The sequence below is a fragment of the Erythrolamprus reginae genome, chromosome 3, assembly GCF_031021105.1.
Source record: "Erythrolamprus reginae isolate rEryReg1 chromosome 3, rEryReg1.hap1, whole genome shotgun sequence".
Classification (NCBI taxonomy): domain Eukaryota; kingdom Metazoa; phylum Chordata; class Lepidosauria; order Squamata; family Dipsadidae; genus Erythrolamprus; species Erythrolamprus reginae.
Genome location: NC_091952.1, coordinates 213,736,620 through 213,756,419, shown reverse-complemented (window position 1 = coordinate 213,756,419; position 19,800 = coordinate 213,736,620). Strand labels below are relative to the sequence as shown.

At 36.8% G+C, this 19,800-nt stretch overlaps 1 protein-coding gene across 2 annotated transcripts; it reads left to right on the top strand.

Annotated features, from left to right (window-relative positions):
- The first annotated feature begins 1,550 nt into the window (after positions 1–1,550).
- On the top strand, positions 1,551–19,099 carry GGH (gamma-glutamyl hydrolase). Of its 2 annotated transcripts, none has more exons than XM_070747850.1 (9): positions 1,551–1,765; positions 6,480–6,591; positions 8,105–8,155; positions 8,790–8,874; positions 9,542–9,680; positions 12,033–12,139; positions 14,163–14,250; positions 15,474–15,611; positions 16,155–19,099. In XM_070747850.1, the coding sequence occupies exons 1-9, from the start codon at positions 1,651–1,653 to the stop codon at positions 16,274–16,276; spliced, it is 957 nt and encodes a 318-aa protein (XP_070603951.1). In that variant the 5' UTR covers positions 1,551–1,650; the 3' UTR covers positions 16,277–19,099. The 2 variants fall into 2 exon arrangements, with proteins under 2 accessions (XP_070603951.1, XP_070603952.1); XM_070747851.1 differs by lacking the exon at positions 1,551–1,765 and adding an exon at positions 1,830–2,388.
- The last annotated feature ends 701 nt before the right edge of the window (positions 19,100–19,800 follow it).

Here is a 19,800-nt window from a genome sequence, read left to right as displayed (position 1 = left end):
GTGACCGGAAACTGATCGGCAGCCAATGCAGACTGCGGAGTGATGGTGAAACATGGGCATACCTGGGTAAGCCCATGACTGCTCTCGCAGCTGCATTCTGCACGATCTGAAGTTTCCGAACACTTTTCAAAGGTAGCCCCATGTAGAGAGCATTACAGTAGTCGAACCTCGAGGTGATGAGGGCATGAGTGACTGTGAGCAATGAGTCCGGGTCCAGATAGGGCCGCAACTGGTGCACCAGGCGAACCTGGGCAAACGCCCCCCTCGCCACAGCTGAGAGATGGTTTTCTAATGTGAGCTGTGGATCGAGGAGGACGTCCAAGTTGCGGACCCTCTCTGAGGGAGTCAGTAATTCCCCCCCCCCAGGGTAATGGACGGACAGATGGAATTGTCCTTGGGAGGCAAAACCCACAGCCACTCCGTCTTATCTGGGTTGAGCTTGAGTCTGTTGAGTCTTATTATGTATCGTGCATGAACACTCTGTGTTCACGCACACAGAGTGTGTCAGTGTGGAAGCATTTAACTCCAACCTTTTAAAATGTTAAATTTGCCACATATGTGTGAAATCCACACCTAAACTAGATAGGAATCTCTTCTATTCATTTAAATTTAACCTATTGAGAAATAGGTTAAACATTATGCAAATTAATGAGCCATTTACCTAAATGTACGAAGTAATGTACACATTCTTGTACTTCATGTAAACCAATTTAGAAATCTATTCTAAACCTTATACTAACCTTCTACTATGGTACTTATTACTACTTTTTACATATTTTACATTATCGCTACTAATTTTATTAGTCTTTTCTGTTTGTATGCCCACTTTTATTAGACTGCACTCTTATTAGTTGCAGCCACTGACTGTTGAAATTTGTACACTTAAGCTATGATCAAATAACCTATTGCAATACCATTTATATACTGCTCACAAAAATAAAGGGAACACTCAACTAACACATTCTAGATCCGAATGAATGAAATATTCTCACTAAATACTTTGTTCTGTACAAAGTTGAATATGCACGACAGCAGGTGAAATTGATTGTCAATCAGTGTTGCTTTCTAAGTGGACAGTTTGATTTTCCAGAAGTTTGATTTACTTGGAGTTATATTATGTTCTTTAAGTGTTCCCTTTATTTTTTTTTTGAGCAGTGTATAATCAATTTTGAGGATAATTTATTTATTCATTCATTTGTCCAATACACAAATACATAGGAAGAAAAAAGACATGTGGTAATATATATAAGGGTAAAAGTGAACTTAGAGGGGAGGATATATGAAAGGAAGAGAATATATATGACAGATGAAAGAAAGGAACTTTTTCTTAATTTTCACGGAATTTCCTTCCTTCTTGAGCAGACAGAAAAATCTATTTTCCAATAAAACTTTGTTTTGAAGCTTCGTAACATCCACCCAAATCCTTTTTGCATTTATTCAAAACACAACTTTCTCTGCCAACAGCAGAGCCGGAAGGCGAAAACACCAGTTCCCTCGAGACTACATTTCCCAGCATGCCATTGGTTGGCGGAGAGACCTGGCAAGTGGGCGGGGTTTCAAAAGCTTGGCTCGCGCTTGAGTGTTGGCTTTGCAGAGCGGTCTTGTTTCGAGAACTGAGCTGGGTGCAAGTGAGCCGGGCAAACGGCAGCGATGGCGAGGGGGTTGCAAGTTCGTGGACTTTGGGGTCTTCTCATCTTCTTCTTCTGCTGCTCCTCCTCTGCGGTCTCCTTTGTGTTGCGGAATGAGAACGAGCGACCGATTATTGGTAAGTAGAAAGGCGTTTGATATTGCAGGAGCAACGAAGCTGACAGTTAACTATCCAAGACTTCAGTGCTTTCAGTGTTGAGAAAGAGGAAGAGGAAGGAGAGGTAGGAGAACGGGGAAGGGAGAGAGGAAGGGGGGAGAGAGGGAGAGACACCTGTATAGGCTTCGTTGGAACTAGGTGGCTCAAATGACACATCTTCTGTGTGATTTTCCCTGTGATTTCCCATTGTCCTATTGTCCTCTTTTATCGTGACTTTTTACTTCATTTATTTTATTTGTCATACAAATATAGTATTGTATTGTAGTATGTTTAACATAATATAAGTATAAAGTAGAGATAGAAAAGATAAAAACACATTAGGACAGGAAAGGTAGGCAAGAAGGTGCACTTATGCACGCCCCTTTGTATAAACATAGCTTATGTTATGTTTATACAAACTACCATCCTATATATGTTTGACAAATAAAATAAATTAAATAAAATAAACATTACTCCAGCTAGTAAATGTATTCCTCCCACTGAAATCCGTTACATTGTCTTCTTGGAAGAAAGGCATAAGCCGTGAATAGGAAGCCTGGATAGACGTGTTGCGGTTCTACCTGTTCAGATGAATGTGGTTGGAGGTAAGTTAGAATAATGAGGTTTTTTTTTAAAAAAAATGTTAAGATGGGACAGTACCTAATCAAACATGAAATGAAATATTTGTGATTCATTATTAGATCTTGAAAAGTGATAAAAGACCCACCCTTATTGAAACATTTAGAGCAGTGTTTCCCAACCTTGGCAACTTGAAGATATTTGGACTTCAACTCCCAGAATTCCCCAGCCAGCAAATGCTGGCTGGGGAATTCTGGGAGTTGAAGTCCAGATATCTTCAAGTTGCCAAGGTTGGGAAACACTGATTTAGAGCATATCCGATACATCAGTATATAAAGAAGGCTGCTAGAAAGAACAGTAGAAGGGAAAAGCAATGGGAGATGGCACAGAGACAGTTGGAGCATAATAATAATAATAATAATAATAATAATAATAATAATAATAATAATAATAATGATAATAATAATGATGATAATAATGATAATAATATAAAACAACAACAACAGAGTTGGAAGGGGCGTTGGAGGTCTTCAAGTCCAACCCTCTGCTTAGACAGGAAACCCGACACTACTTCAGACAGATGGTTATCCAACATCTGCTTAAAAACTTCCAGTGTTGGGGCATATACTATACATAACTAGATTGCTCTAAATTATAAAGAACATGCAAAAATGACAAAAAAATGAAGCCAGTATATAATATCAGTCATCAACCTTCTAAAATGAGAGGGCACTTGGATTGATCTGACTAAATTGAACCAAAATTATTTCATTGTCCAAATATTTTGTTTCCAACTTTACATCATCAAGTGCTTTTTGGGATTTTGATGAGGAACATAATGTGATAATGATACATGGCAAATTAAGATTATTGATTGATTGATTGATTGATTGATTGATTGGATTTATATGCTGCCCCTCTCTGGGGACTCGGGGCAGCTTATAGCATATAAAAGAACAATACAAAATATCCTAAATCCAATTTTTCAGCTGAAACTAATTTGCAGCTTGAAACCAAAGGCCTGAAATAAATATATGAATGCATAACAGCTATAAAGACATTGATCTACAACTCTACACCAACAATCAAAAAGTAAACAATACCCCACTCAGGGAACTACTGACACAGACTAACAAACTAACAGAAAACAGCAACCTAATGAAGGAACAACTTCCATCAACATTGAAAGGCCAAACCACAAATATATAAAAATTAAGAGCAAAGCCTACTTCTTTTTTAGCATTGATGATGTTATCTAGTTTGGGTAATGAAACATCTGCAAGAAAGTCTCCAAACTCAGAAAGCACCAAAGACCCAACAACATAAGTTTTGGAGCTCAAGTGCAAAGTGTTTTTTGTAAAACATTTTATAATATGATACAAAATATCAGTTATTTTGATATTGTATTATATTTCCACAAATCAATCCTGTTGCTCTTCAGATATTTTTAACTATAATCACACTAATTCCACAGTGTCTGAGAATTATAGACGTTGTATTCAATACATATGTTGTATTGGCTCCTATTGACGTAAAATATATGATATGGATAGTATAATAAAAGTATTTGTTTTCATAGATTTTCACGGGTATATGTATGTAGATTGTTCTGAGTTCGGGTTTTGCCCCGTGTAATAGGCAGTCAAAATATTACACGGGGCAAAACACGAACTCAGAACAATCTATATAATAAAAGTATTATATACTGTTAATTTTTAGTATATATATCCTCGACTTACAACAATATGCTAGGTGACCATTCAAAGTTACAATGACACTAAAAAGTGACAGGTTAGGGGTTAGGGTTAAATGCAGCATCTCCATGGTCGCATGATCAAAATTGAAACACTTGGCAACTGACTCATATTTGGACAGTTGCAATGTCCCAGGGTGATATGATCACATTTTGTGACCCTCTTACAAGCAAAATTAATGAGGAAGCCAGATTCACTTAATTGTGTTACTAACTTAATAATTACTGTGATTCGTTTAACAACTGTGGCAAGATAGGTAGTAAAATGGGCCCAAAACTCACTTAACAACTTTCTCACTTAGCAACAGAACTTTGGGTTTCAATTGTGTTGTAAGTCAAGGACTACCTGTATCAGTTTAAAGTGGATTTATAAAATTGTTAGTGATTTTAATCTGTCCCTATGTAAAGTTGCTATTTTACTTCTTCTCATCTCTTTACTGTGTCCCTGAAATCTTGGAAAGAAGAAGTATCCAATACAGTATTTAGTGAAGGGTGCTTAAGCTGATATTTTGAAATGTTTTGAGCAGATGGCTCGCTCTAATGGTGGTGCAATGGATCGAGCATTGCATAATTTCCTGGAAAATATTGAAAGGATTTCACCTTGCCCTGATACACACCCTAAGTAAAATAAACAAGAACGTTCAGTTTCTTTCCCAGAAGCAATATAACAAACATGTAACACAAAGGGAAATATAATTACTGAAATCTGCTTTCTTCATACTAAATTTTAAAGAGCAAAGTTAGTCAAAGATCATATTTAAGAGTCAAGACTCACTTATGTCACCAGGCCTGGGTGATTAGATCTACCCACTGACCGACGAAATGTTATGTATAGTTGTGGTTCAAATGGGTATAATTGTTGTTTTAATAGAACTAACGGTTTTAGAGTAAATTTTACTTAATTGGATTTAGCACATTATATTATATTGTTCTTTTTATATGTTGTAAGCCGCCTCAAGTCTCTGGAACGGGTCGGCATATAAATCCAATTAATAATAATAATAATAATAATAATAATAATAATAATAATAATAATAACAATAATAATAATAACAACAACAATAATAATAATAATATTTAAGCAATCTGGATTTCTTAAAAAAAAAGGATTTAAAAGTTAATGGCAACCAAGTGGTCTGACCAAAGTTTCTAAATATGTCCCAGATGACGAGGGCTGTTCTTCAAAAATTTTAGCAATATCTTCTATGCCCAATTGTTGAGTGGGTGTGGCCATGCTGGGCGTGGTCTAGTCAGCCTCCTGCACCACAGTGGTGGGAGCTGTTTTCACCCTCCCCAGGCTCTGGAGGCTTTCTTCGAGCTTTCCAGAGCTCCGGAGACCCTCTGAAAGCCAGAAATGGGCCCCTTTCTAGCCTTCCGGAGCCTCCAGGAGTCCTATTTTTCACTCTCCCCAAGCCTCCCCATGGGCCCTGCACTTACTTGGCATCCAAAATGGGTATGTGGAGACTCCTGGGAAGGGTGGGCTAAGGTGGGCGGGGCAGTGTCAGTCAGGAGCTGGGATTTAGCGGTTTGCTGACCGCATTCACTAGAAGATCGCCTGAATCTGGGCAAATCTGGAGCTGTCCATCCCTGCAGATGACCGTCCTGACTGGGAATTAAAAGCAGTCATCGAAAAGATTTGAAAGGCACCAAGCTATGCATTCCACTGCTCACCTCTAAAAGAAATAGTTTGATGTATGTTCATAAGAGCCGGGGTGGCGCAGCAGGTAGAGTGCTGTACTGCAGGCCACTGAAGCTGACTATAGATCTGTAGGTCAGTGGTTCAAATCTCATCACCGGCTCAAGGTTGACTCAGCCTTCCATCTTTCCGAGGTGGGTAAAATGAGGACCCAGATTGTGGGAGCAATATGCTGGCTCTGTTAAAAAGTGCTATTGTTAACATGTTGTAAGCCGCCCTGAGTCTAAGGAGAAGGGCGGCATAAAAATCAATCAATCAAACAAACAAACAAACAAACAAACAAACAAATAATAGACTCATATAACCTGTCTTTGTGTCATCTCACATTTCTCATATGGAAAGTTTCAGGGTAAAAGATGTGTTTGTCATTTTGTCTCCTTTTTGAATGTTTTATATTTGCTATAATATAACAAATTATAGTGATATGGCTTTTTCAGATAGCTACAGATATGTTCTCAAGTCTCTGTAGAAACATTGACTTTCCTATTGCACAGCACAACAGGTGATGCTGAGATAGATTTATTCTTGAAAGGAGTCAGACATTTATTGAATACTGTGAAATATATCAATTAGTACAGCTCCGCTAATTTATCATCAGCCTCTACCTACTAGTCTTAAGAGTGGTACAAATATATAATATACGTCCTTTCTCTTTCTGGATGGTTTAGGAATATTAGCTCAGGAAACTTCTAAAACTTTTCGGAAGTTTGGGAGTTCTTATATTGCTGCTTCTTATGTGAAATTCATCGAATCAGCTGGAGCAAGAGTAGTACCAGTAAGGTAAGCTGCTAAGAACTACCTGCTCCCATGATATGCCAGCCATAAAAACATATAATTAAATTTGTCTTCAAGATACCTTGTGACACTGAATAATATTGCACAGAAACATTCTTAGGACTTAATATTCAATATTGGGGAATTAGAAGCAGCTGTTGTGAATAAGCTGCTTAAGAATTGTAATGTAAGTTTTCAGGGCTGGAATTAAATACTGTAATACTTCCTGGTATGATCACACTCACATGTGATGTCATAGGTAGTAATTAGAGTCTTGAACTAGGAATGGGAATGTCTACATTCAAATTGCTATTCAGAAACTCACCATAGTGAAATCCAATGTGGTGTAGTGGTTAAGATCAGGGTGAAATGTTCCTGGTTCTCTTGTGCCTGTCGGTCATAGAAAGGTGGGCCTTCTCCGGGTCCCGTCAACTAAACAATGTCGTTTGGCGGGCCCCAGGGGAAGAGCCTTCTCTGTGGCGGCCCCAACTCTCTGGAACCAACTCCCCCCAGAGATTAGAACTGCCCCTACTCTCCTTGCCTTTTGTAAGCTCCTTAAAACCCACCTTTGTCGTCAGGCATGGAGGAACTGAGACATCTCCCCCGGGCATATACAATTTATGCATGGTATGTTTGTGTGTATGTTTGCTTAGTAAATGGGGTTTTTAAAATATTTTAAACTATAATTTAGATTTGTTATGAATTGTTGTATTCTGTTGTGAGCCGCCCCGAGTCTGCGGAGAGGGGCGGCATACAAATCTAATAAATAAATAAAGAAAGAAAGAAAGAAAGCACAGAAGACTTTGTGCATGCTCAGAGGGTAACAGAACTCAAATGGCGAGGTCCAGGCAGGTGGGCGGAGCCTTGCTCTCCCTTCACGACTGGTTCTCCTATGACTGATAGGAACAAGTGAACTGGGAGCATTTCACCCCTAGTTAAGATGGTGGACCAGGATTGGGAAAACCCATGTTCAAGTCAACCTCAGACATAGAAGCTGATTCCCCTTAGGTCAGCTGTCCTCACAGGATTATTGTCTAGGAGAATAGAAGAGGAAGAGCAATACACCTTGCTTTAAGTTCTTAAATAAAAGGATATAAATACCGTTCGTTCACCCACTCAGCTAAAACAATCATCTGGGTTAATCACTATCTCTCGGATTGTTCTAAAGATAAGATGCAAAATCCAGTAGTCTTATATGCTGCCTTGGAGATTCTTGGAGGAAAAAGTTGCCATTACTATAATCCCATCAAAATATTACAATGCTAATAAAAAAATATCCTTATCCCAAAACGATTCAGTGATCGGTTTGGATTCAGGCTTCTTCCATCATAATCCATATGTGTAGCTCATTTCACTTTCTAGTCAATGTATTGTGAGAAGGATAGTAAATTTTATTTTGAGTGGGTGATTCGTATAGTTAACATTCCGGTATTACTAAAGATGAATTTTATTTGCATTTAAGACAATTCCAATCTAAGATACTTACTTATGCCAGAAATTTTCATTTTAATTATTATAGGTTGAATCGTTCCAATGAAGAGTATGATGAGATATTCCGTTCTATAAATGGGTAAGTATACCAGTAAGTTAATTATAGTGGAAAGAGCATCACGATATTGAAATAATACTAAAGACCTTGATTTTAGTTTCCAGCCAAGAAAATTCATAAGATGACTTTTATAGAGAACAGTCTATCTTATAGGGAACACAGAATAGAATAGAATAGAATTCCTTATTGGCCAAGTGTGATTGGACACACAAGGAATTTGTCTTTGATGCATATGCTCATAAAAAAGTTACTGTGAATAATGAATTGTAGCAATGTAAATAGGAGTCTATCAGTGAGCAACATTTTAATGATTCAGAAAGTTTGGAAGTGTGATCTCTGAATGACTGACTGTTGCTTAGCCCAAAGCTAAACATATGTCCAGAATGGTGATTCATCTGTTTTGCTGGCTCTTTTAATAAATGTAAAATTGATTGCTCCTGAAAAATATTATATTTTTTATTTAAAGTAAGTGCAAATTAAAACTGCAAAGACTTTTTAGACATTGGACTTTTATTGCAATAAACATATTGTAGAATTATTAAAGAAGCTTAAATAAAGTTTAAGTTGCACCTTACTGCTTTATAACCCTCATTTAACTGAGGTCAGCTGGGATGATGTTCTTGATAATAAAATTGTTGCAATCATATTTTCTTAGAATACTTTTCCCAGGAGGTAGTGTTAATCTTGCAACTTCAGAATTTTCCAGAGTGGCTAAAATATTCTATACAAAAGCACTAGAGGTAAGTGTTCTAGCATTCAAGTCAAGTTGCACTAAGGTTTGAGAGATGAAGGCTGTGGGTGATTCATGTTTACACATTTTTCTGCTTGCATGACCTTGCTAGTCGAGGTAGGCATAGTCAATAGAGGTGTGTGTGCTTCAACTAATATATCTATGATATTAAACAGGATTATCTTGATGAGTATATGATACATCTTAAAACGGCATAATAAATTCCCTTTGTAGCCTCATTTTAGTCTGTAGCCTCATTTTAGTCTGTATTAGTTTAATCACTGCATGCAGAATTTGGATGAATCAATGCTTATGTTTCTGCTAATTATAAACATCTGGACATTGAATTTGTGGAATCATTGCCCACACTCATCTACTCTGTTCTCAAAGCTACAGTTAATTGTGTTAATTTAATTTTGCTTGTTTGATTGATTTATACTCTCTGCACCCCCGCCCCCCCACTTTCAAGTCAAAATATTCTCTGTCATGTCTAGACTGCTTTGTTGTTTTAATGGAGAATGAAGGTTTTCCTACCTGGATGGTTTTGGAGGTCAAATATAGTTCTAATGTGATGACTGCTGATTGGGATTAATGGATGTTAAAATTCAAAACATTTAGTGACTGGTTTATTATTTTGTGTATTGACCTGGCAATTTTTTCCCATTGACTTTTTCTAGGCCAATGACAGAGAAGATTATTTCCCCATTTGGGGGACGTGCCTGGGACACCAGTTGCTCACCTATCTCACGAGTGGAGAAAACCTACTCGTTCGAACAAATACAAATGGCTTCACAATGCCACTGAATTTTACTGAAGGTGAAAATTCATATGTTTTAGCCAATAGAACATGGTCTGAGTTCTGCTGGGGACCATAGAATTGATGCATTAATGATTTCTGGAGCTCAATGAAGTAATAGTTTGAGGAATGCGTGATACAGGACGGTTAACTTTTCCCCCTATGAAAGCGAACAGAATACCGTATTTTTCGGAGTATAAGATGCATCTTTTTCCTCTCTAAAAGAGGTTGAGCATATTATTATTATTATTATTATTATTATTATTATTATTATTATTATTATTATTATTTATTGGATTTGTATGCCGCCCCTCTCCGCAGACTCGGGGCGGCTAACAACAGCAGTAAAACAATACAACAAAATCCAATACTAAAAAAAAAAAAGCAGTTAAAAACCCATTATATAAAAACCAATCATGCATATAAACATACCATACATAAAATTGTGAAGGCCTAGGGGGAAAGTGTATCTTAGTTCCCCCATGCCTGGCGGCAGAGGTGGGTTTTAAGCAGCTTACGAAAGGCAAGGAGGGTGGGGGCAATTCTAATCTCTGGGGGGAGTTGGTTCCAGAGGGTCGGGGCCGCCACAGAGAAGGCTCTTATACTCTGAATGTAGCTTTCCCCCCCCCAGCACTAACTAGCTGCTAATGATCTTCCCAGCTCTTACCTAGCAGGTTCTTTCATTGTTTCTCTCTGCGAAGAATGTTTTCCAAGCCCTAAGTCTTTGCAGGGTTTTTTTCATTGCTCTAACTTGCTCCGAATACATTTTTTTCCAGCTTTAACCAGGTGCTAACAATGTTCCCAGTTCTTGTCCACTTGCAAGCTCTTTCATTGTTAGTCTCTGAATAAAGTTTTTTTAAAGCCCTAACCAGGGGATAAAATAATATGCTGAAGCTAAGGACGCTAGCCAGATGAATAGCTGGTAAGCAGATTCTTTGCCCTATTTCCCTCCCAAAAAACCAAGGTGCTTCTTATACTCCGGTGCATCTTATACTCCGAAAAATACGGTAGTTGCATTTTCTTAGCTGTTTTTAACAGAAACACAATGAGAATTCTTGACAGAGCTCAGCATATTCAGAAGTTTTTCCTAATAATATAACATTTCCAGAGGTAAAGAAGAGAAGGGTGTATTTGTATGGTAGTTGGGTGGGTCAGTGTGTCTTTCTGCTTCTATTTTGTGGCTAGCTCCTGGATGTAGTCCAAATCTAGTGTGGCTCAAAAGTACTCAGTCTCTGTACTGACAATATATTTTGCTATAATAACAGAGATTTCTGCTTGATCAGAACAGAAAAGAGGGAAAAGGCACTTATGTCATACATTCTATTTAATAACAGCAAGACTGAGTTAGGAATAATCCAGTGTAATTTCTAGTTCCTTACCATTGTGACATTCATTTCTTCAGAAATATGTGGATTATCATTTTCTTAATTAAAATTGAAAAGCTGTTTATAAGGAATTGTTTTAAAATATGTGTTAAAGACAATATATTTGAATAATCATAACACTAATACTTTCAGTGTATCAAACCTGAATGAAAAATAAGAAAATGTAGATTCCAATTCAGGCTCTCATTATCTATCTTTCATTATTTATCAGTAGCTTCATATGTGAGCATGTCAAATATGACCCTCTGGATTGGCTGCTGGGCATAATCAAACATTTGACACACATCACTGCAGCAGGAAAGTTAAGTGGCCATCTGCCCAAGAAGGACAGAGGTTTGACTTTGGTCTCTAGTCTAAATCTGAGCAAACAAAAGAGTGCCCAGCAGTCAAGTGGCAATATTGGCTGACACAAATCATTTAAAGTATAGGGTAAAATATTGCATTTTGACTTAGCAAATTGGTGAATATAACAATTATGGTTTACAAATTGCCAGTTTACAAATTGTCATTCGGTAGTAAGTTATTTTGTTGAGTTATTTTCTTTTTGGATTATTTGAACGATTTTTTTTTCTTTAGCCAATCGTATCATTTGCCCCAGACTTGGTAAAAGACAGTGTCATCTCGATTTTGTAATTCCATGGTCAGTTTTGACATCTCTGCGTAGTCCATAATTTTAATTAAGAGGTTTAACGTAGTGGGTGTTTGTTCCTGTTTCCAATATTGAGCATAAAGAATTCTCGCAGCGGCAAGAATTTGAATTATGATATACAGTAGTAATCATCTTTGTTAATCTTTTGCCTTATTATTCCTAAAAGGAAGAGTTCTGGTTTTAGTGATATATTTATAGAAGTAATTTGTTCTATTAATTTTTTTATTTTTAACCAATAGTCTTTTGCAATTTACAGCCTAGCCTAGAATTTGAACCGAGTCATTGCTCTTCTTGAAGTTGATGAGTGGTGTTTCATTTTGTTTTGTTTTTGGCATAAGCTTCAAAGGACAGTAAGATGTTCCATGATTTTCCAGAAGAGATATATGAACTGTTAGCTTCAGAGCCTGTATCTTCACATTTTCATTTCTGGAGCCTATCCACGCAGGTAATTTCTTGTCAACTGCGGTCAAAGACTGCAGTTTCTTGGGGGTACAAGGAATTTAAAAGCATAAAAAAATATAAAGTGCAAAAATAAGAAAAAAAATCTAAACAAATCTAAAAGAGGGATAGGAGCAATAAATGGACAGAAAAAGCTTGGCAAAGTGGAATTATAATACAATACATTATATAGTAATGGTCTAGCTTAGGGGTGTCACACTCATATCATCATGTGACATTTGGACTTTTGGACATTTGGACTTTCCCCTCCTTCGTTGAACCAGGCAGAGGCAGGGCTAGCGTGTGGTTCATCCAGCCCATGGGCTGCAAGTTTGACACCCCTAGCTGCTCATTAAACCTGATTTGTGGCACAGGTCTGATATAATTTTAAGTGTGAAGAATATGGCATCATTGTATGGTGTATCAGGATTGAGTGTCTGAGAAAGCAAAGAGGTGTAGAATTGTCTTGTACCCTTGGAATGTATGCAGATGAGGTTAGTATGAATATCTGTAATACAAGCACTGTGGAAGTACAGTACATGTTCTGTAGTTTCTACATGACCATAGTCACAGAGATATTGTCTTTCTGGATAGAAATGCTGTTTAATGACAGCTTTGGCATGATATCACATGCTGGATAGAAGGAAAGAATCCCAATTATATTTTAGTTGTCATTGCTTCCCTCCACCTACCCACCATGTCTTCGGAGAGGGGGGGTGTCTTCGGAGAGGGGCGGAGAGGGGCACCCCAAGTCTTCGGAGAGGGGCGGCATACAAATCTAATAAATTGAATTGAAAATTGAATTGAATGTGAACTGAAAATCATCCCTCATAGTTATTTGAGCAAGAGCAAGAGTGTGAAAGAGTGGTCTACCTAGTAGTTGAGTATGGTTGCCCATACTCTAGCCCAGTGATGGCGAACCTATGGCACGGGTGCCACAGGTGGCACGCGGAGCCCTTAGCTGCTGGCACGTGAGTCGTTGCCCTAGCTCAGTTCCAACTTACATGTGTGTGCCAGCCAGCTGATTTTTGGCTCAGACAAAGGCTCTGGGAGGGCGTTTTTGGCTTCGAGAGAGCCTCCCGTGGGGATGGGGGAGGATGTTTTTATCTTCCCCCAGCTTCAGGGAGGCTTTGCAGCCTGGGAAGGGCAAAATATATCTCCGGGACTGCCTTTTGCCGCACGAATCCCAGCGACCAATTTGGTCCCGCAGAGTTAGCCTTCTCCGGGTCCTGTTGACTAAACAATGTCGTCTGGCGGGTCCCAGGGGAAGAGCCTTCTCTGTGGTGGCCCCGACTCTCTGGAACCAGCTCCCCCCGGAGATTAGAACTGCCCCCACCCTCCTTGCCTTCTGTAAACTCCTTAAAACTCACCTCTGCCGTCAGGCATGGGAGGATTGAGGCATTCCCCCTCCCTCCCCCGGGCCTATATAATTTATGTATGGTGTGTCTGTGTGCATGTCTGGTTTAATAATGGGGTTTTTAAATGTTTTTTCAATTTATTAGATTTGTTATGAATTGTCTTATTGTATGCTGTGAGCCGCCCCGAGTCTACGGAGAGGGGCAGCATACAAATCTAATAAATAAATTAAAAAAAAAAAAAATGAGCCTATTGGGCCCACCAGAAGTTGGGAAACAGGCCGTTTCTGGCCTCCAGAGGACCCCGGGGGGACGAGAGAAGCTGTTTTCACCTTCCCCAGGCATTGAATTATGGGTGTGGGCACTCGTGCTTGTGCGATAGCGCATGCTCACGCTCTTTCAGCACCCGGGGGGGGGGGGGAAGTTCGCCAACACTGCTCTAGCCTCCTCTTTCATGAGAACTTTCTCTGGCCTCAAGGTGCATTATGTGGTTGAAGGGCCGAACTTTAGAATTTGGACTGAATAAGTTCTAATGGTGCAAAGTTGGAGAAGGGATCCACCTGGGCAACACAGAGAAATTGTGACATTGGCGTGTGCTTATTAAAATGATGTTAATAAAAAAATGTCCCCTTTTAAAAATTAGTTTAAATCCTGGTTATCTTTTTTTTTAAACAGAATTACTCAAGAAATGAGAAACTGCGCAACTTTTATAAGATCTTAACAACCAATTTTCATATGGTGGAGTTCATATCCACCATGGAAGGTAATAATCTAATTCATCTAGAAGTAAAATTTGTAGCTACTGCACTGGCAGCCTATTAGTGAAATCCAGTATAGTTTTTGCACTGACAAAATGGTGGAATAGATTTTTCTCTTTCTATTTTACTCTTTTCAAAACACCTGCTGAAGGTCACAGAAACCTCTGTGGCCAAAGTAAAGAAGCAGGACTGGCAATCCCATTTGTTCAAATAATATAATATGGATTCCAGAGGTTATTCTAGCTCTATCTTTTCCTTATACATTTAAAACTGCAAGGTGTGTATTGTGAGGTCATTGCATTCCACTGTTCTATTTTTAAACACAGGAGAATTAGGAAACATGCAAAAAAATGATGTCATTTTATAGATTTTTTTCCATTAGTGGAGGAAATAGGAAGGCTGAAGGAAACATGACACTGAAATTTTCTGTGGCTATCATCTATTGCTATCCTTGATTTGTATGTTTTCATACGTGTCTCAATAAAACTCTTATCATTCTCTTATGGCATGCTTATGTTAGTGGAAGTTAATGTAAATTGTATTTCAAGTAAACATCAAGTGGAAGAAAACAGTTGCAAATGTTCTCATATTCAGTGATTGTATATTATTTAGCATTCAGATTATTGATAGATGAAAAAGTGTTATCAAATTGGAATTATTGTATTGTTAATTTATGTTAGTTTAGTTAGTTAAATTAGTATATATTACTATTTCTTAATTGCACTTTTAAAAGAGTGGTTGAAAACTCAATAGGACCATAGTTTAGCAATAGAGCATTAATACCTTTAATTAAAAATGATCATAGTTCAAGTGATCAAGTGAGCAAAGAAGAAAGCTACTGTAAATACAGACAGTACTGGAATGGATGACACAGTGGTCTCTGGTCTGTATTCTAACTTTCAAAGAATAGACTTGTTAGTCTTTACTATCAAGACTGAACAATGTCATAAAAGCTTCTGTAATAAGAATTAACTTCAGTGTATCCATTTTGACAGCATAGACTGTCAAATTTATGAATATTTATTGAGCAGTACATTGGGTGATAATTTTGAGATTCTGCTCTTTGTTTCTATTTATTAGTTATTAAGTTTTAATTATCAAATTTACATGACTCCCTTCTTGCCATCAAGCAACTCTTACTTTCAAGATCCCCAAATAACTGTCTCTAAAGATGATAAAGAGAGTGATTTTGGTGTTCTACGATGGTTACGTTTGTTCTGTTTTGTAGCTTACAGATACCCTATTTATGGTGTCCAGTGGCATCCAGAAAAAAATCCATTTGAATGGAAAAATTCAACTGGCATTCCACATTCCTCAGCATCTATAAAAGTAACATTTTTCCTAGCTGACTTCCTTGTCAATGAAGGTAAGTAACATTAGTAAGGGATATCGGTGGATATAATGAAACATTTCTTTTTAAAAAGAGTCTAAAAAGAAAAGCATAATTATAATTTACTAGTGTTTGTACTGCAAATATGAAATTCATATTCATGGAATATTTGTTGGCAATATAGCATATTTCATAGATTGTATGTTTATCACTAGACTAAATGGCTGCAATATTGAAAATTATAGTCTTACTTCAACCACCCTAAGGTTATTCCACAATAACCTCTGACAAGTTGCTTGACTTTTGTGAAAAAGCTGCTAAATTCATCCCAATGCATTTCTCCTGTTATCTTTAAATATAGTGTTTCAGAGAAGCTACAGAGAGGAAAGAAATAAAAAAGAGCCTTAAGTTTAAGTTTAAGTTTAATCAGATTTGTATGCCGCCCCTCTCCGCATATCCTCTAAACTGTAATACTCTAGAAGTTTCTGGATTATATTGAGTGTTAGAATGTTAACAAAAGAATTGGGATTATGCAAGATGATGACATGAAATAATTCATATATCTCCAATATTTTGCAGCCCGGAAGAGCAATCACCATTTTTCCAGCAAAAAGGCTGAGGCTGATGCACTGATTTATAATTTTAATCCTGTCTACACTGGGACCTTTTCATCTTTTGACCAAGCGTACTTTTTTGATTAAATTGCCAGCCTGAAGAAGAACATAAGTAGATTTTAAAATGATTTGATCATATTGTTTAAACTGATACAGTATATTGTACTATAAGGGGAAAAATTCAGATTGTACCTCTTTATAGAACTTATCCTTCCCATTCCTTTCTGTAAAATCACTTTTTATGTTCCAAAGCGGTGAATTTTGGAAAATTCACCACTTTGCAGCAGCTTGAGAATAAAAGGCTTGCTGTGAAAGCCTTGAGTTCTATGAACCTTGTGCAAGAATAGTTCTAAGTGTCCCCAATAACTTTTCAATTTAAGCAAAAAGGATATGATCCTCTTTTGGGGTCAATAAGTAGGAATGGAGCAGCACTTGTTAGTTTGGGGTTTACAGTAAATTACACAGGATTTGACTTACCATTTTGTATTTATTATTATGGGCTTGGCAAAGAGGTGACAGAAGTATTAGCCTAACCCTCAGTAGAACTCACATCGTTCTTGTCTTTTTCATATCTGGAATTGGTAAATACTTTAGCACTATATGTAGTTTATGATTGCATTAATTGCACATATTTCATTTGAGAAATTGCACTTACCTATTTGTGTTCATTTAAAACTCTTATGGGAAAAGTTGAAGAGGATGGCTTTTTAATGTGAATAGGAGTGATGGCTTTTCCTCTTTGATCAAAGAACTTCTGCTATAGTTGTTTCTGTCCATTAAGGAACAGTGTGATATAAAAATTCTCAGGTAACCAATTTTTTAATAAAGGACAACGTTTCTTCTAGAACACGCAAAGGAAACAGTTTTCCACATTCCGAGCCTCCTTTCGAGTCCCTTCCTTTTCTTATATCTCCCTGTATCCTAGCATGTTGTTTTAGTGTTTTCAGAGTAGACATCACCATCCACCCAAACAATGTTGTATTTTGTTGAATCCCCCCCCCTTTCCCCCCTTTTTTTGTATTCTTTTCTTTTATACATCTTTCTTGGAATAATGTAGCACTTTAAAAATGATTTTGCTCTTTTTAAAAAAGAAACTTGCCACAAAATCACTGATACATCTTCCATAGAATCACCATTCATTCAATGCTGTATTTTGTCGAATCCCTTTTTTGATAGTCCCTTCTTTTATACATCTTTCTTGGAAATAATGTAGCACTTTAAAATGATTTTGCTCTTTTTAAAAAATAAACTATTGCCACAAATTCATTGATACATCTTCTACAACATTTCTTATTATTATACAAATAGATGATTCTGAGCCTCATTAGTTTTCTCTCCCCTACACCTTTATTTTCTACCGGTACTCACTCCCTGTGTGGTCCAAGCACTTTAAACCGATTGGATTTGTATAGTACCGTGAAGATAAATGATACTAAGTACACCCATTGTTTCCAAAACTATTTTATGCATAACTCTTCTAGGGATCATGAAAACTGAAGTCCTGGTATATTTGAGAGTTATCTTCTTAGGGAGGCTTGAGTTAAACCTTGCTTTTGGGACTTCAGGCAGCATTTTCCCTTATCCATCTGCCAGCTGGTAACCTCATGAATCATTTGAATGGGCAGGACCAATATTTTCAGATGCATTTTTGTTTTTGAGGATGCTTATAAATTTTTTGAGGATACTTATAAAGTTTTCTACACCTAAAACTCAATGGGAAAAAAGCATTCAATTTGCCTTTCATCCTCTCACACTAGAAACTAAATATTCCAGGTTGACCACACCTGAAAGTTATAAAGTGGTTGCTTGAATGTGACTTCCATTACATTCCAGAATTATATTAATTAATATCATTCATTTAGCTAAATGGTGCTTGGTGTTTTCTACTTTAACTACTGTTTATACAAAAAATTGAATTTAAGAGAATCCTCCAAGATATCATTTTATTTTAAAATAGACTAGATTTTCCCCATATAAGGTTTTGGCTTTATTTACAATTAATGCAGTTCTGTGGTTTTCTAAGATTTGTTGTAACTGTTCTATAACTAAGGTGCTAAATATTCCTAGGGGTAGTCTACATTACTCTAAGTACTGAAATAAAACATTCCAATTTATCAAATATTAATAGGATTTTCATATAGCACACCAAATATGCAAATTTGGAAAACTACTGTAGATCTGCATTTTGATATATAAAGTATGACTTATTTTTTTTTGTAGGTAAAATATTATGCTAATATCATAAATACATGGGTGTCTGCGTGTGTAGCCTATGGGGAAAAAAACCTTATAGATTTTTCCCTGTAGTTTTCTTTACATAAGTGAATATAAAAACCTTCCATGTTGATGATGCTATTAATGTGAGTTCACGATTTCAAAAATATGTAGGATTATTTTTTGTCTTTTTATAATTGTAATTTCTTGTTTTTCATTTCATTAATATATTGTAATAAGCCAAAGTATCTACACCATAGCCTGTGGACCAGGCATGATCCACAAACTGCTTTTATTTTATTTTTCTGGTTGTTTTTCAGCTTTTCTGATTATAGTGATTACACAAAATGGATGAGAGCTTCTAAAAAGTGAAATACAGGTTAATATGTTAAGTTTTAGAGTGGTCTTAAAAATTGTAATTCACCTTTCTGCCCTCGTCCCTCTAAAACTGAGATGAACCAATGTTATTGTGGTCCTTTGGACTGATTAAAAAACTTGGTCCCTGTATGCTAGGTCCCTGAATGAATAAATGACAGGAAGTAGATGTGAATGCATTTTAAGTATTATATAGTTTAATTTAATACTGTGAACTCAATTTTATTCTTTCACCTTTATTTGACTTTGAACATATGGCCTTGTATTTTCTGCTGAAATATGTTTATTGCTTTATAATAAAGGAAATGCAACTTAAAAATACTTTTAAGAAAGAATTGCGTACATTTTTTTCCCCTATGGTAGTTTCTTAACATGTCTCTCTGTTAAGTACCCTTGCTACTCAATATGGATAATTTTGATAAAAAGGGGGAGAAGAAATGATAGTTAACTCAAATGATAAAACATTTTTTTTAATGTACTGTAACATGTTTGGCACTAGGGGGCCTGCATAACCCACGTTGTTTGATTTGTATTGGATGTGCAACCAAACCTGAACCCTTTAGGCAAGATTTGTCTTAAACAATACGTCCCTATGATGCTTACTCAAAATATAAGAACAAGTAAGAAAGCATAATACATACAGATATGCAGATATGCAAATTACCCAGATTTAAATGTTAGGCATGCATACAATTCCCCTGCATGTTTACTCTAGAATAATTTGATGCAATTTTAATGAGACTTGATCTCAGATAAATCTGCATTAAAATTATACTGTTTAACAAATGTTAGGATCATGCAAAAGAAAGGACAAGGTTAGAAACATAGAAGATTGACAGCAAAAAAAAAGAACTCATAGAACATCTAGTCTGCCCTTATACTATTTCCTATATTTTATCTTAGGATGGATATATGTTCATCCCAGGCATGTTTAAATTCAGTTGCTGTGGATTTACCAACCATGTCTGCTGGAAGTTTGTTCCAAGCAACTACTGTACTATTCTTTCAGTAAAATAATATTT